The sequence below is a fragment of the Ictidomys tridecemlineatus genome, chromosome 2 (genome assembly GCF_052094955.1).
Source record: "Ictidomys tridecemlineatus isolate mIctTri1 chromosome 2, mIctTri1.hap1, whole genome shotgun sequence".
Classification (NCBI taxonomy): Eukaryota; Metazoa; Chordata; class Mammalia; order Rodentia; family Sciuridae; genus Ictidomys; species Ictidomys tridecemlineatus.
This window is the reverse complement of record NC_135478.1, coordinates 24,570,475-24,587,785: the sequence shown is the minus strand read 5'-3', so window position 1 is coordinate 24,587,785 and position 17,311 is coordinate 24,570,475. Positions and strand designations below refer to the sequence as shown.

The 17,311-nt window shown below is 45.0% G+C and overlaps 1 protein-coding gene across 1 annotated transcript in view; it reads left to right on the top strand.

The window, feature by feature from the left end:
• The window catches only part of Itga9 (integrin subunit alpha 9), a 321,363-nt gene that overhangs the window by 258,542 nt on the left and 45,510 nt on the right, over nucleotides 1-17,311 (top strand). Inside the window, exons 24-25 of the mRNA XM_005317430.4 lie at nucleotides 13,071-13,196; nucleotides 15,550-15,669. Of these exons, the coding sequence (XP_005317487.2) occupies nucleotides 13,071-13,196; nucleotides 15,550-15,669 (246 nt within the window). The remainder of the gene's footprint in view (nucleotides 1-13,070; nucleotides 13,197-15,549; nucleotides 15,670-17,311) is intronic.

Sequence of the window (17,311 nt, the reverse complement as noted above, 5' to 3'; positions counted from 1 at the left end):
CAAGGACTTGCCCTGTATCAGACTAGCTCACTGGGTAAGAGGCTCCTTCCAATGAGGATTCAAGGCTCAGGAACCCCTCTCTAGCAGGAACAGATGCACATACAGCCCCAGAGCAGCTTTGGGGGGATTATAGGATCCAATCCTCCACCTTTGTACAGAATACAATCAAGATGTCTCCCCAGTATAACAGAACCTGTTTCCAGCAAGTTCTCTTCCTTAAGCCGTTCCAGAATCCCTCAAATCTCATTGTTATGACTATGCTCAATTCTTCATGCTCTAATTTCCCCCCCTGACCTTTTCTTAGTAAAATGGAAAACAGTTGCCTAGTTCCCTATTTGCAGAGAAGTTGTTGAGCTACATTACGTAATCATTCTTCCCCCTTGTCTTTCAAAAAAAAAAAAAGTGTTACAATTCCTTTAATTCTCTTTTCCCCATCCGAGTGAATCCTCTTTGCTTTCTCCATATTTGCCAAATCCATAAATTTCAAAAAACGGAGCCCCAAATACCATGCCTCTTTGCCCGCTTCTCATCACAAACTGTTCCCCCTTAGGCGTTAAGCCCTGGTTTACCACTCGTGATGGTTTGGGTATGAGGTGTCTCCCCAAAGCTCCTGGGTTAATGTAGGAATGTTCAGAGGTAAAATGATGGAGTTGTGAGAGCTGTAACCTCATCAGTTCATCCTAGTTTGAATGGACTGACTGTATAGTAACTGTAGGTGGGTGGGGCATAGCTGGAGGAGGGGTGGTCACTGGGGTCATGTCCTGGAAGCGTGCATCTTCCCTATGGCTCCTTTCCCACCCCTCCCTCTCTCAGCTTCCTGACCCTGCCATGTCCTGAGAAGCTCTCCTCCGCTGGGCCCTTCCCACATGTTCTGCCCCACCTTGAGCCCAGAGCAATGGAATTGTCTATGGACTGAGACCTCTGAAACTGAGCCCCAGATAAACATTCGCTTCTCTAAGTTGTTCCCGTCAGGTGTTTTGGTCACAGCAATTATGCAAAAGCTGACTGAAACCACTCAAGACCTTTAGCTGTTATTACTTATCTGTGCCAACTGCCAGCCATAATCTTTCTCTATGTCACACTCAGAGACTTCACTGAGGGTCTGTGGAAAGACCATCAAGGAGATTTTTTTAAGGGTAGGGAGGCAGGTACCAGGGATTGAACTCGGGGGCACTCAACCACTGAGCCACATCCCCAGCCCTATTTTGTATTTTATTTAAAGATAGGGTCTCGCATAGTTGCTTAGTGCCTCACTTTTGTTGAGGCTGGCTTTGAACTCATGATCCTCCTTCCTCAGCCTCCCAAACGGCTGGGATTACAGGTGTGCACCCTCGCATCAGGCCATCAGGGAGATCTTAATAGCCAAAACTGTAAGACTGAAACTCTGCTTTCCCCGGCCATTTTCTACACAACCCCTTCCCCCTAAACTCCCCAACCATGTCTTCCAGCCACTCTGGACAGTGAAGACTGGCTGAACTCCCACCATGCTCTTCCCTGGGCACCTTGACCTTGCTAATGGCTTCTTTCTTCCCTCTTGCTATGAAAAGCCCACTGGTGCCTCCAGACCCCATTCACATGTCTTCTCTTCCATTATGCCTTCCAGGGTGGGTGGTCCAGCCTCTGCCAAGAACACACCTCCCTCTGGCCTTTGCATAATTGGCTCCTCACAGTGCAGGTCTGAACCCATAGTTCCCCTTCTCCGCAAGTCCTCTCCAACCATTTCCCTACAGTTGCAAACCTCACTGCTCTCTGTTCCATCTCTGTCCCACTTCCTCGTGGGTTATTTTCTTCATAGCACTCACCATTAAGTACTATTCCTATTTTGGATTCTCTGACTTCTTCCATGAGATTAAAAACACCATGAGTATAAAGGATATGACCTTTGTTCTCTGTGCATGTCTAGCATTGGGTGCCTGGACTGTAGGTTGTGCTCAGATAAATGAAAGAACTGGCTCCCCTCACTGTTAGACCCAGCGCCAGACGTATTTTTCCCACCTTAGCATAGGGGGCGAGTCCTTAGGTGCCCTGCAATGTAGCCAGCAGAGCACCTCCTGTGTCCCAAGAACTTGAGAAATCTGCCTTGAATCGAAATCCTCAAGTGGAGGCATTTGGACCCATCCCATGAACCCACGGCAGAAGTTGACTTCATCTCAATGTGAGAAAGGTAAGGAGGTGAAACTTTGAAATGAAGTTGAATCACTTATCCTAAATGAGAACTTCTAAGAGCAAAAGTACACACCACAAACTTTGGGCAGAGAGCTTAGGAAAACATTCCCTCCACAACCACTGGCCCACAGACACATCCGCCCATGTCGGCAATGGCCCCCAAACTTTTTTTTTTTTTTCTCCTTCATTTTGCACATGTATGAATGTGAGCTGAACAGTCAAGTACCTGAAATGGGTCAGGATTAGGTTTATTTTATTTATTTATTTTATAACAAAAGCCAAACACTTTACAGAGGGTGGGGATGGCTCCTTGAATTCTGGAGCAGGAGTTTACATTCCTGGGCTCTTGTCAAAGTGAGCCAGAGAGGGAGGAAGTGTTTGCTTCTGTGCACAGACCGTGTTCAACACACCCCCACTGGTCACGAGGACAAGCTGCAGGCTCAGGGCTCAGGCTGTCCATGGGCGGTGTAGGTCAGAGGTTGCCCTTTCACCGTGTGGACACAGAATAAATCTAGCCAGCAGTGTCGTCTCCCTGCTGACCGGGGCGCCTGGCCTTATCAAGGAGCCCCGAGTGTCTTGCACTCACAGCTGCTACAACATCTGGAAGTGGTAAGGCCTTGCTGCCCGTGTGTGCTGGCCAGTTGGAATGCCGATGCCTCCGTGTTTTCTGGTCTCTCAAGTGAATAGGCCTTAAAAGTTAGTGATTATGCAGTTGACTTCCCTTCGTTCCTTAAAAGCAGCACGACACAGAGCCCTTCCATGGCAGGGCTGATGGATTGTTACCGAAGTCGATAACAGGAAATGTGGCTGAGGATAAACAGAGCTCATCGGACACTGCCGACCAACACATGGTTCTCATTTAACCTGCTGAGGGCTAATTGCGTGCACTTCAGAAGCGCCAAGCAGGAAAACGGCTTTTGGAGGTGCACACCACGTTTCTTTTGAGCCAGAGCAACTGCCTCGACATCATTAGACGCTGAGAGGCAGTTATCTCCCCAGCTGTCAGGAGCCAACCTCACCGACTTCTTTTTAATTACCTAAACTTAAGGCCTGCGGCACATTTCAGGCTTCCCGTGAAGCCCTTGAAATCTTAGACTTAATGAACAACATCTAGGTCTCACCTTTCATGACTGTGGCGTCGGATACCCTTAGGAAAGTAGCATGAGAAGTCAGGCAGATGGCGGTGCCTGGCATCCAGAAAGCCATTATTATTTACCTTTTGATAGAGGAGTAACAGTGGAGCCATACAAATAATACCTGCAGAGCCAACCCAGTGAACCCTTTAATGTAAGTAGGAGATGAGCTTTGTTCTTTAGCATAAGAGGGGTCCGAGGGCTAGAACTGGAATTTAAACTGATGTAATTCTGAGGTCTGTGTTGTGTCCCTTCTGGGGGTTACTGACTCATTTATTATCCAAATCAGCAGACCACTCAACTTCCAAAATGTTTCATTATCTGTGGAAGGAAAACATTTGTGGCATGCATGTCAAGTGCTCAGATAACATATTTATGTCTCGCTTTTTCACTAAAGAGAATCTGACCACATCTGGAAATTCTTTGGTGTCACTGCTGCTCTGAAACTACTTCCCATCTGTATCACTTTAACTGCAGCAAAGGCCATCCCTATGCCTGTGAACCGGCCTCCTCTGAGGGGCCTGTCTTTCTCTGATTGAATGTAGATGAATTCTGTTTTGCAGGGAGCCTGGTCTGGTGCACACCACGTTTCCTCCAGCATGCTCCCCACCCTCCCGCATGCTGGCCTGTCACCCAGGGCCAGGGGCGGTGAGAGCACTGATTTAGCCAAATCCTAAAGCTCATAGAAACAAAAATCCATCAACTTTTATCCTAAGAGGCAAAGTTGCTCATGAAATAATGGCTGACTCACCCGGAGGTCAAAATTATACAATGGATTATGCTTTCCCTTTCCTCTGGAACATTGATTTTTGAAGATTTGTCCTTTTATTTTAGGTTTCAGTTTTGGTCTCAGTCACAGCCTGAACTTTCCAGACCAGATGCAGCTTGTCACAGTAGCAGTGGCCTTTAGGGGTGGGGAAGGGATTAGGGAAAGCAAGTATTTTATTTAAAAGACAGTTTTTAATTAGAAAGAAGATATCTAGAGTTAAAATTATGAACTTTCAGGCTTTTTAACGTAACTCTCTTTTCCATTCTGGTATTAAATGTCACTAGGTCATTCTCAATTTCATGATCTGTCTCCAAATATGCAGATTTGGAGGAGGCTGTTATTGGGGGACGGTGGTTCCGTGGCTTCATTTTTCCCTTTTGAGTTCAGAACCAGAACTCTTTCTATGAGCTGTTCATCCTTTGGCTCTTAATATGAATGTCGAAGCTAGAGGGGCTCAAACAAAGCTGGAGCCACCTCTTAGCTTACAGGCATTATTGTGGTCACAGAACTGGTTTTCTTCTTCAGATTTCTGTCTGTCCGAACAAACACATTGGAGCTCCTTGCTGCCCAGAGAGATAAATATCAGGAAGAAATCAGAACTTGCCAAACCGATAAGCAAGGGTTCCCTTTTCACAAAGTAAAAGAATCCGTCGTTCTTCAGAAGGATATGACAAAGGACGCCTATGAGAACTCCCCGTTACCTTTCAGTGGCCAGATGGCATGCCAACATTATGTTCTCCACCTTTGAATACACTGGTAACATAAAGCAAGGTCTATCCATGATGAGGAGCTATCCAAGTTTGTTATTGCTGCCCCTGGTCTGATGTTAAATAGCATCCTTTCTATGGAAAAATCAGGAAATAAGTGGAAGCTTTGAGTGTCCATCTCCCTAGGTTATTATGGATTCACATTATTGCAAAGGCATGAAGTAAATGGCAAACAGGAAAATATTGGTCTTAGGATTTTGTCATTAAAATATATCTTTTATTGTTCTTCAGTCAATACCAGGAAACATGTAAGAGTCAATCAAAGCAATGTGATTGAACAGAAGGTATAATGTGAAAGACTTTAAGACTATCAGACAACTTGTGAATATACTTTGCATTTTGCTGAACAGAAAGTAGGCCCTTATTTTTCCTAGTAGTAAACATCTTGGGTCAGCCTAATGAAGCAATTGGTCGTTTTATGAATATTATTTTTACTTCAAACTTTGAAGTCCTAAAACTAATATCACCACAGCCACTGAGGAAAATGTGGAGCCTCTGGTGACAGGATGGGGACCTTGCAGTCTTCTGAGGCCTTGGTTCCCAGCGTAGGCAGTAGGTAATTGAATTAGCAGGGTAGGCATTCAAAACATTCTTGGGGGGGGGGGTCCAACCTCAAAGGGCGTGTGAATTCAGACAAGCAGGCTGTAAGTCAGGGCCCGTCAGGTTTACCCAGTTGCCATCAGCTGTGATGATGTAACACGATATGGAAACGTGGCCCAGAGATGGAACGGAACAGAAAGTCAATGGTTAACAGAGAAATGGGAGTTAACACGAAACACATGTTAGGCGAGAATGAAGCCCCTGTCCCCTTTAATCCAAGTCAATTCAACAAACACAGCTTTTAGATCAGACCTTACCCAAGAACCGCATCGATGACGACTCCAAACATGGCTCATTGGAGTTTGTTCCTCTGCTAATTCAGTCTTCCAGTTCCCTGCCATTGGCTGGGCACAGCGTTCAAGGGGCATCGATCCAGGGACATTTGGAGGATCCTTCCCCTCCCTGAAGCCCCAGCCAGCTGGATTATGGTGAAGAGATGAGGCCATTGCTGACAGAAAGGGGGCATCTATGCCTCCGCCTGTTAAAAATACACTCACTCTAACACACGCCTGAGGTTAAAGTTGGGTCCTTAATTCTGAGATGTGTTGATCTGCGTGGCTGAAATCATACAGGCTCCTGCTTTGATTCCAAGCCTGGCTCCCACCACCCTCTGGGTAACCACTTCCACTCACCCCCCTTCCAAGATTTGCTTACGAGGCCCTTGTCTCTGAACGTTTTCTGTTGTTCGACTGGTATTCTTACATAAAGAATAGAGGTCTGTGTAGCTCGTGGTTCTGGATTCTGGGAAGCCCAAGAGCATAGTACCCACCTCTAGTAGGGCTCTTCCCTACCTCATAAGATGGCCAAGACAGAGTAAGCTAGCCAGAGAGCTCACTCGTATAGCAAAGCCACTTCCATGATAGTGGATTAATCCATCAGTCTGTGAATGGATTAATCCATTTATGAAGGCAGAGCCCTCATGACCCAAGCATTCCCAAATGCCCCACCTCCTAATACTGTTAGCATATGAATTTAAGGATTATGTCTCTAGTTCTTAAATCCTAAGGACTAGATTCTAATTTGGGGAACAGTTTCAAGCCATATCAGTCCTCCGCTGTTCAAGGCCACCCCTCCTGCCTCCCTTCTGGCCACTGCTACCCAGCATTGATCCACTGCTCATCCACGTGAACCAGGTTCTGCAGATCAAGTCTCCGGGGTGCACCAGGTTCTCTGGCTGATGCTGTTCCCTTTTCCCTGGGATTCCCTTTCCCTCCTCTTTAACCCTGGACATTCGCTTTATCCTTTGATCAGCCTGAAGTACCACTTCCTCTGAAGAAAGCCAATCGCTGTCAGGCCTGATTTCCTGGTGGGGAAGAAACACTTAGAAAATATTTACAATCACAACAGGAGCCCTGCTCCCAAGGCTAGGAATGCAGTGGTGGTGGGGTTGTGTCTGACCCCCACAGTGTGTGGAGCTGCAGTGTGGCCTAGGTACCAAGAAGACAGAAAGGGAGTTTCCTGATGAAGACTTTGGAGATGTGCTTCTCACACATGCAGAGCTCATGGGTACATGGCAGTTTATTTAACTTCTCTGGGCCTCAGTTTTCTCATCTGTAAAATGGGGATGAAAGTTAAAAAGACTAGAGGTCACCGTTTTCTTTGGTATATACGTCTGATAAATGTCTTGCTGTTTTGGGGCTGATTCCCCAATTTCACTCCTAAAACCGTTGTGCTGCTTGACAGTAGAATGTTGGCCATGAAAAAGAATGAAATCCTGTCATTTGCAGAAAGATGGATGGGCCTAGAGGACATTATGTTGAGTGAAATGAGCCAGGCACAGAAAGACAAAAAACTGCCTGATCTTATTTTATGTGGAAGCTAAAAATGTTGAACTCAGAATCCAAGGGCCTGGGAAGGGGAGTGGAGAGAAGGTGGTTAACAGGTACATGGGATGCAGTTGTACCTGTGACCTGTAATGTTCCTGAGCACAGCAGGATAAGTGGTTGACAACAATTAATTGAATATTTCATAGTAGTTGATAGAGAGGATTTTAAATGCTTCCAACACAAAGAAGTAACATATGTCCAAGGTGATAGATATGCCAATTACTTTGATCTGATCCCATCCTTAGACATTGTATTGTGTATTGAAGACTCACACCATCCTCCATAAGTATAATATATATCAATTAAAGTTTGTTTTTTAAGTCCTCGTTCAGATGGTGAGTCATAAGGTCACGGTACTGATGATAGCGCCTTCTGCACATGGTGGTGTTCAGATTTGGGTTATACTCCGACTATTGGAATGGCGCCCCGTGCTACTAGCTCCCTCCCTTTCAGATGTGACCTCAGCCTAGAGAGGCATTGTAGGCAACAAATGGGTTTTCTGGATGATGTGTTTGGAGCATAAAACTTAGAAAAAATGGCCAGAGAACTTCTCTGTCCCTCTAGTCTTTGGGCCCAGGGACAAGGGGCTGTGTTAGAGCCACTCTGTTCTGAGAACTCGGGGGGAGACCTGTGTCTGCTGTTGTGCTCCAGGTCAGCAAAGGAAGCTCCACCTCCTGAGCCTAGGGGCAATGCCCCTGTTTTCCCAATCTCTTTCTGTAGCCACCAGAGCTTGAAGAGGCCTCCATAAAAGCTCAAGGCTTCCCTTTCCCACCTGGGCGCAGGTGACGGTGACATTAAAAGCAAAAGGGAGCTGGGCGTGGTGGCCCATGCCTGTAATCCCAGAGGCTCAGGAGGCTGAGGCAGGAGGATTGCAAGTTCGAAGCCAGCCTCAGCAATGATGAAGTGCTAAGCAACTCAGTGAGACCCTGTCTCTAAATGAAATACAAAATAAGGCTGGGGATGTGGCTCAGTGGTTGAGTGCCCCTGAGTTCAATCCCCTGTCCCCCCACCCACCAAAAAAAAAGGAAAAAGGGAGACTTTGCAGCATCATCCCTGCAACACAAGCCCCAGTTCATGCTTCGAAGCTGGTATTTTGGGAAGCCGGGTCTTGTAAGACCACATGGAGCAAATGGGGCACTTCATCCTGTCGGGCCTGGAGCAAATAGGCCTGACACTTTGGCAGCTTCTGGCCACAAAGATTCCCCTGACCAAGACTGACCCAGACTCTGCCACCATATGATGTCCATAATTCTCCTTGGTCTCCCATAACCAGGACTCCTGACAATTTCCCAAATCACCACCATCTCTTGGTTTCAACTTGCACAATGTTTTCTATGGGGTTGGGGTGAGGGAAGGACAGATACCAACAGAAAACCCTTAATGACTGCCTTGGCAGAATTCAGCCTTGTCCCTGGGTCCTGGGTCCTCTTGTCCTCATTTGTATGCTCAGTTAGGTTCTTTTGTTCAAATTCCAATAGCCACAGGCCTCTTCCAGCTCCCAGGGGTCCTGCAAGATAAGCAGGCTGCCATGGGAAGCATTTGGACTCAAACAATCTGGAAAATACTTGAGAAGTCAGCCGGCTGAGATGACCGTGGGGGCAATGCCACCATGTTCTCGGCCCACCAAGGAAATGAAGCTGTGGACGGCTAGCTGGGTGTCGCTTGGATTATTTGCAATATGGGGAGAAAGGATTACTTTCATTTGATTTTGAGCCGAGTCTGGTTAAAACTAGGTTGTAGGGAGAGTAGTCAGCCATTGTTTTTATGTATGGGATGTGAGATGAAGTGACCCCATGCTCTAAAGAAAATGAAATGCACAGAGAGTCATCAAAATGTGCAGTTAGCATCTGAGGACAACCATGTAGGCCACCGTCCTAATATTATAGACAAGGAATGTGAGGCCCTAACCTGAGTCGGCACAGCTAGGCTGCAGCCTGGGACCCTTGAGTGTTCACCAAGAATTCCACCACTGGGTGCCGGATGAGGCTCACAGCCAACCACGTGACCTTGGACAAGTCACTGGACTCGGGGGGCCTCTGGTTCCTTATCTGTCAGCTGAGGCCATGGGACTGCATGATCTCGGAGCGGCCTTCCAGAAACAACATTCCAGGGTGCTCTGTTCGACTTCTAGCGATAGAGCAGCCTGCAGGCGCTGTTACCTCCCATGGTCTGGGTAGAAGTCTTTTTTTTCTCTCTTTTTTTGGGGGGGGTGGGGTGGGGGAGGGGGGACACAGTGGGAGAAATGTGGCAGAACGGAGGACTCTAGTGTTTCCCGGTTTCTCAGCTGATAGTTCTTTTGACCTGGGTAAGAACAGCAAGAGACCCCATCAGCAGCCCTGTTCTCAGCCTCTGACCTAAGAGGCAGTGCAAGAGGGTGGTTATAGGCAGGTCCAGAGCTGGATGGTGTGTGTCCCAGCGGGACTCTGCAGCCTGCTGGCTGCAAGACCTCTGCTGCTCACCTGGCCTCTCCTTCCTCCCAGTTTCCACAACGGGAAGCCAGGAGATCAAGGCCCCTGCCTCGGGGAGGTTTCGAGGACTGAATGTGCATGTGAGGAAAGCAATCCAGAGCCAGGATGCAGGAAGGAAGGGCTGGACAGGTGCTAGATGTCAGCATCTTGGCTGTCATGTGATCTGTCCGGCACACAGAAGAGTGCCTCCCATCGATGACCCTGGTCAAGGACTGAGTTTCAGTCTGAATAACACCCATACAATACCCAACAGCCTTCAGTCTTCCTGTGAAACGGGACCACCCTGAACCTGACAGAGGGGGAAGAAAAAGTTTTCCCCAATTAAAATGATTCCTGTGTAACCACAATCAGGCGCACAACCCGCCAAAACTCCATTCCACCAGGGGCAGATTGTCATGTGGAATCACGTCACCTTATGGTCACTTCCCTCTTGACAGCCACTCTTTCCCCATCGAAACTCCCCGTGGAAGAGGAAAAGTAAACTTGGAGCCTGTCTCTGTCTCTCCAGGTTGATGCTGGGCTTAGTCCACCCCCACCCCCGCCACTCCCAGCTCTCTGTCCTTCTCTGCTGGTATCTGGGACAGATGGCAGAGCCAGCTCTGCACACCCAAAGCACATGAGCGAAGCTGGCCACGCTGGGGCTCTGCTTCCTCTCTCTGCCTGGAAACCCAAAGCACCAGTTTGTAGAGCAAGGAGGGACTCTGCCCCACCTCTGATTTCAATTAGGGACGCATGCATCCTGTAAAGTTCTGCCTGACCAAATGGATTGGGTGGCCAGGCCTGGTGATCTTCACAGGGTTGCGGAAGACCATCTTCCAGAGGTCAAACAGGGAAAGTGGAGCCCCATATGCTTCAGAGTGGAAGAGGATGGGGCTTAAGAGCCAGAGCATGCACTTCCCAACTTTTCAGTGCCCTGTAACAAATGCTTTCCATCCAGCAGGTACTGCATGTGCCTGAACAGAGTGTCACCCCCAAGTATCACAACCCTCTCCCTTCCTCGAAAAGGGAACGTTACCTTTTTTTCCCCTTAATAAGAATCAGAACCGTGGTTGCCTTTTGGATAAGAGTCTGGAAAGGGGCCAGTGGGAACTTTCTGGAGTCGTGGACATGTTCCGTACTTACATGGGTGTGTGTGTGGGGGGGGTGGTTAATGGGTGATCTCATTTGTCAAAGTTCATCAAACTGCACTTAAAATCTTTGCATTAGAGGGAATCTAAATTTTATTTCAGTTGAAAGTGTTCGAAAAAGGAATAGTCAACTACTTATAATATTTAATTATGTTGTCGTGCACTCAAAATCGTAGAAGAGTAGCGTTCATTTATAATAATCTGGCCATTTTCTCACATCTCACAAATACTTTTATTCAAGTGTGCATCCTTTGAGAGCACTGTTGCTAGGCCACTTTTTTAAGACAAGTTTTCCACAATATATCATCTTTGATCTATCTTATTTGAAATGCAGAATTTTTTGAGTTCATGTCTGAAATTTCATTGCCACACACAAATATTCATTTACCCCACAGTGGTGGTTTTTCTCATTTGTCTTATAAGCAAATATTCATGATTTTTACCCCAGTAACAACATATGTATTGCTTTCTAAAATGAACTTTAAAATATTTATCATAACTTTAAACAATCGGATCCATGAAATAATCATCAAAAATGCATTAAACTTCAGTGCCTCCTTTTCATTATTTCCTCTAGTAACTTCTAAAATCATCCCTAACCAGTGTTAAGATTGAGTCCTGAGATTCCTGGCTGATATATATTCCCCAACTTTTGCATTTCAAATAAAATAATTGAAAGAATCCCAAGTTGTGAGCACTTTTAAAGGACAAGAGGGTCCCAAAGGACGAGACATTTTCAAAGGCAACGTTCATTTTTCTCAGAGTTAATCTTGAGGAAATAAAACTTCATTTTGTTTATTTTCAGACATGTATAGTAAATTTTGGAATGTGTTCAGACCAGAGATAAAGCGGAGATTAATTAAGCGAATTTTGGTGGTCTCATTTTTATAGTGCATTATTAAAAGATTATCATTCTTACGTTGGAAGTTTCTTTATGTAAAAACTTTAAACCCTGCACCCTAGCACAAATGGGACAGTTGAAACATTCTTGAGAAAGTTCAAACACACTATATTTTATTCGCAGGCATCAAAGATAGGAAAGTTTAAACAGATGATTCTAGTTAGCAAGGGGATTGTAAACACAGTCCTAAATTATGGATTACTAATTACTAACATTCTGGTCTGGCCTAACATCCCGTTCAGTCTTTAGCTATCACCAGGGTATATGGTGATGGATAAAGAGGACCTCGTACAACGGTTCCTCCAGGTGAATGTCAAAAGGCGCTGCTCTTCAAGAACTCCACCTGAAAGGCTGCACACCACTGTTTGGGTGTGTTTTGTTTTCTCGTAGTGCTGTTGCTCAGCACCATTGCCATGGCTGTCAGAAATAAAATCAGATGACTCACCAAGAGCTCAACGAGTGTTGAAGTCCCTGTCTGGCTCAGTGCAGTGTCTGTCCAGCTTTTTTTTTTTTTTTTTTTTTAATCAGAACTCTGATTTTAAGTGGCATCATATGTGGCTGATACTCTAGTTGGAGCAGAGAGATAGGGCACAGAGCAGCCTTAGTACACCTTCTCCCTCCCAAGAAGGGCTCCTCCTAGCACCCTGAGGACTCTAGGAAGACTTCTAGCAGAGGACTGTCTTCTGGCAAAGATCCTCTTATGGATCTTAAGGTCTCAGAGGACCCGAGTTCTAGACCTGGGCTCTTGACTGTATGTGTGTTGGCAGGTGACTTGATTCAAGTTTCTTTTTCCTCATCTACTCTAATATCAGTGCCTAACAGAATTGTTGCAAGGATGTTTGTAAATGTACTTTGGAAATCATGAAGCATAAAAAGTTTATTGTGTTCCAAGTCTTATTGTTTCCTAGTCGCACCTCATTCACATGTTGTGTGCCTTCTCCTCTCAATGATTTAGGGACGTAAGATCCACATTTTCTATTATTTGGCCCTATTGATGCTTCAGCTTCTGCCTTAAAGCCTTTTCAGCCAGAGCCGGGTGGAGTGGTGTGCACCTGCATTCCCAGGGTGAGCACCTTCCAGCTAGGCAGGAGGCTGAGGCAGAGGATCACTCGAACCCAGGAGCTCCAGGCCAATCTGGGCAATACATATCTTTAAAATAAAAGGCTTTTTAGCCATTCCTGCCCACTAGAGAATGAACAAGGAGGGGAAAAAAAAAAGAAACCTCAATTGGTACTTTCTTCATGACACGGGACTCCAGGAACATGGCCTGATGTTGGGATCAGCCATACTGACAAGCCTCTTTCCATTTTCAGGTTGGCCAAGAGAAAGGAAACTGCTCTTTCCAGAAAAACCCAACCCCCTGCATCATCCCTCAAGAACAAGAAAATATCTTCCACACAATATTTGCTTTTTTCACAAAGTCTGGAAGAAAAGTCTTGGTAAGGATTTGCCCAGTGGCTGGGGTAACATGGGTGGTCCTCCTCAGAAGGCAAGACTGAGATTAGAGGCCAGTTTTCTCTTTGATATTTGTTATTTCCCAAGTCTGCTTCTCATCAATCAACTTATAAAATCACAAGCCTGAGGTTTCAATCCTAATGTTGAATTTATATTCCAAATTCCATTGCCTGGCAAAGGGAGAACCTTTTCAACCTCCAAGCACAAAGTAAAATGTTTCCCCAACTAGTCTGAATCTAAACAAGAGTAATTGTTCTTGTGCAACCACTTAGGAAAACCACACACACACACACACACACAGCTATATATTGCCATTCCTGGGTCTATCCCCAAGGGAAATAAGTACATGCATCTTCTGAACAATTAGGAGAAGACTGTTAATAGCAATTTTATAATAACCAAAGCAGAGAACAATTCAGTTAAGTATCAATAGGAGAATGAGTAAACAGTTGTGGTATATCCATGCCCTGGAATATCACACACCAATGAAATATATGAAACTACTGCAGCACACAGCAGCTTAAGTAAATCTCACAGTAATGCTACTGAATGAAAAAAGCCAAAGACAAAAGGACCAATGTATTAGACCATTTCATATACACAAAGTTCAGGAATAGAAAAAAAATTAAGGTGGATGCAGTGGTGCATGCCTGTAATCCCAGCTACTTGAAAGGCTAGGGCAGGAGGATCGATCACAGACCAGCTGGGCAACTTGAGTGGAACCCCATCTCAAAAAGGGCTGAGGATGTAGCTCAGTGGTAAAGCATCCCTGGGTTCAGGCACCCGTACCATAAAGGAAGGAGGGAAGGCCAGCAGGCAGGCCTGCCTATCAGTGGCAGTGGGAGTCGGGGCAGTGAGCTCCTCTGGAGGAGTACCAGGGGGATGGGGTGTGGAGGCACCCCTTAGCTGACAGAAATGTTCTACATTGTGTTCAGGTGATTCTCTAGGTATGAAAATATGTGAAAATGTATCAAGATAGACACTTGAGATTTGTTCTATTTACTGCATTTTTAAAGAGTGAAGGTGGTAGAGATGGAACCGAAATGCTTTCTCAGTTCCTCCTCTCCCTATATCTTTAGTCTTTTGCTAGGGATTGAACCCAGGGCCTCACATGTGTTAGGCACGTGCTGCACACAGCCCCAACCCTGGTTATGTTTCTTTTGCTCTTCATTTCATCCTGGGCACATCTCACATTTATCATTTCCTTCCTCACTCTCTCCCACAGTGGAGAAGTACAACTATTGGTCACTTGAAAGGTTTGGATTGTTTCACAAAGTGAGGATGGTACTTTTATTTTTCATTTTCTTTTCTTTTCTTTTTTTTTTTTTTTTTTGATACCAGGGATTGAACTCAGGGGCATTCAGCCACTGAGCCACATCCCTAGCTCTATTTTGTATTTTATTCAGAGACAGAGTCTCATTGAATTGCTTAGCGCTTTGCTGTTGCTGAGGCTGGCTTTAAACTCACGATCCTCCGGAGCTTGAAATTACAAGCGTGTGCCACTACCTGGTACTTCTATTTTTAAAAGCCCTTAGAATCCTTAGATGTAGTGATAAAGCACCAAGTGTTCTCGATAGACACAACTCTGTATCAAACTATAAATTTCACCTGCAACTGAAGCATCATGAAGGCAGATGATCCTTCAATACAAAAGAGAAAATGGAGTTGACCTTTCTTTTCATGTGTTTTTATTTCTTTTTGTTTAAATTTATTTTTATTTCTTTTTACATAATTTCTGTGTTTTCTTGAGCAAGAGTCACATAACTTTGGAATCCCTCTAATTTCCCCTAACTAAAAATTTGCCACAGACACACACCAGCTACTGCACAGGCAGAAATTACATAATGTAGGAAATACGCCTGTGTTCCAAACTATCAATACTATCAGAATATGTAAAAGAGAAATTTCTTTCTCTTTTAAAAAAAATTATTCTCTTTGTTAAATCCAACTTTTTGGTAGGATTAACTTTGGACATGCTTTTTTCCCTACTTGCTTGACTCTTGAATCCTGCTCTGGTGCCTGTCAGACTGGAATCCCTCGCATGCCCTCTGGTGGTGACAAAGAGTAATTGCCTTTTGTATCATTATGGTTACTGTCATCTTCATCCTTATCATTATTATTTTTTGTCTGTTTGTAGTACTGGGCCCTGCACATTGCTAGGCAATCGATTTATCACTGCGCTACACCCTCAGCCCTGAATCTTCTGTTTGATTTCCTCTGCCTGGAATTGACTTAGTCACCACAACAGAAGCCCTAGAGCTTGCTGCTCTACAAATAGTTGTGGCTTTGACTTTGCTTTTATATCATTTGACTGTTCTCTGATTTTTTTCTTCTCAGGATTGTGAAAAGCCAGGAATTTCTTGCCTAACAATGCACTGTAACCTTAGCGCTCTCACCAAAGAGGAAAGTCGCACTCTAGACATTTACATGCTGCTGAACACAGAAATATTAAAGAAGGTGAGTCCTAAGGACCTGCACTCATGGGCTTCGTTGAAAAGCATTTGAATTTGTTTCCTCATGACACTCTGGCTGCTCCTTTTAAAACTTGTTTTGGCATGTGCCATCAGTAATTCTCCAGATGGTGCAAGGGGAAAATATCAGATGTTCACTACTCAAAGTGTATTGTAAGGACAATAGCTTTATCGGGGAGTTTGTTAGAATCATAACTGAGAGCTGTGATGCATGTCTATAATCCCAGCAACTCCGGAGGCAGAGTCAGGAAGATCGAAGGTTCAAGGCCTAGCCTGGGCACCTTGGTAGCAAGACCCTGTCTCAAAAGAAGAAATAAAAGGGGTTGGGATGTGGCTCAGTGGTAGAGCACCCCTGGGTTCCACCCCCAATACCTCCCCCAAGACTTACTGAATCCGCATCGTGACTTTAACAAGCCTCCCAAGTATTTTGTTCCCCATTCTTTAGTTTACATCAGAATTACCCGGAAAAAAATGTCTAATTCCTTGTGGGTAGAGTCTGAGGTTTTGCAAGTCTTACAGGGTCCCAGGTGATGCCAGTACCGCTGGTCTGGCAAACATGTTTTTTTGATCAAGGGTTGGCAAACCTTTTCTGTAAAGGGCTTGTGGGAGCTATTTTAGGCTTTACAGGCCATATAGTCTCTTGCAACTGCTCGAATCTGCTGTCACATTGCAAAAGCAGCCACAGACAATATTCAAATGAATGGACATAACTGTATTCTAATAAAACTTTATTTACAAAAACAGGCAGAGGATCAAATTTGACCCATGAGATGTAGTTTGCTGACTACTTGTTTCAGAGAAATCCAATTTTTTCTTTTTTTCATTTTTTTTTTTGCAGGGCAGGGGGATATAAATCTATCTATATCTATATATCAGTGCATTGGTGGTCCTTGTTTCAGAGAAATCTAAATTATTTTTGCAGAGTGGGGGGACATATCTATATCTATATCTTTATATCAGTGAATTGGTGGCCCTTGAAGAATCATATAAATTTACTCTGATTTTTTTTAAGGTAAGTGCTGCCGATTATGAGAAATCCCTTCCAACAAGAAGCTCTAAAAAATAATTGCATATGAAGATAAAACAAAATATGCATGTTAGCCACAAAGATTCTATTTATTTTCCTTTGGGCAGACTAAATGTGTTTAGTGTGATAAGCCAATCAGCAGGTAAATGAATATCCTTACAGTAGTCCTTCTGTGGTCATTTTTAAATTAAACACAGCAATAACATGCTGACCTGCAAAGACAGGCAAAGGGGAATGTTTTCTCCCTACGTTTAGTTGTTGCAGGCTCCACAAGCCCACGGAGAGCTGGGTAAGATTCTGGCTCGCACACAGTGCTTCCATGGTGAAACCTTTATAAAGGACAGCGTTAGGGATGAACCAGATATGAACTAGAACTCCGCTAGCGTCCTCGGCTTCCGCAACATCATCTGGAAGCCCCATGTCACAGGTGTCCCTTCCTGGCATGGGTCCCCAGCTGAGGTCGGAGGGCCTGTGATTCTGTAGACTTATCTGTTCTGTCCATCTTCTGGATGGATGACATTGCTGACAGTTGAATTTCCCATGTCACTCTTGCCACTGTCCACCGAGTTCTGTTCGTGGCACTGATGGCAAGAAACCACCA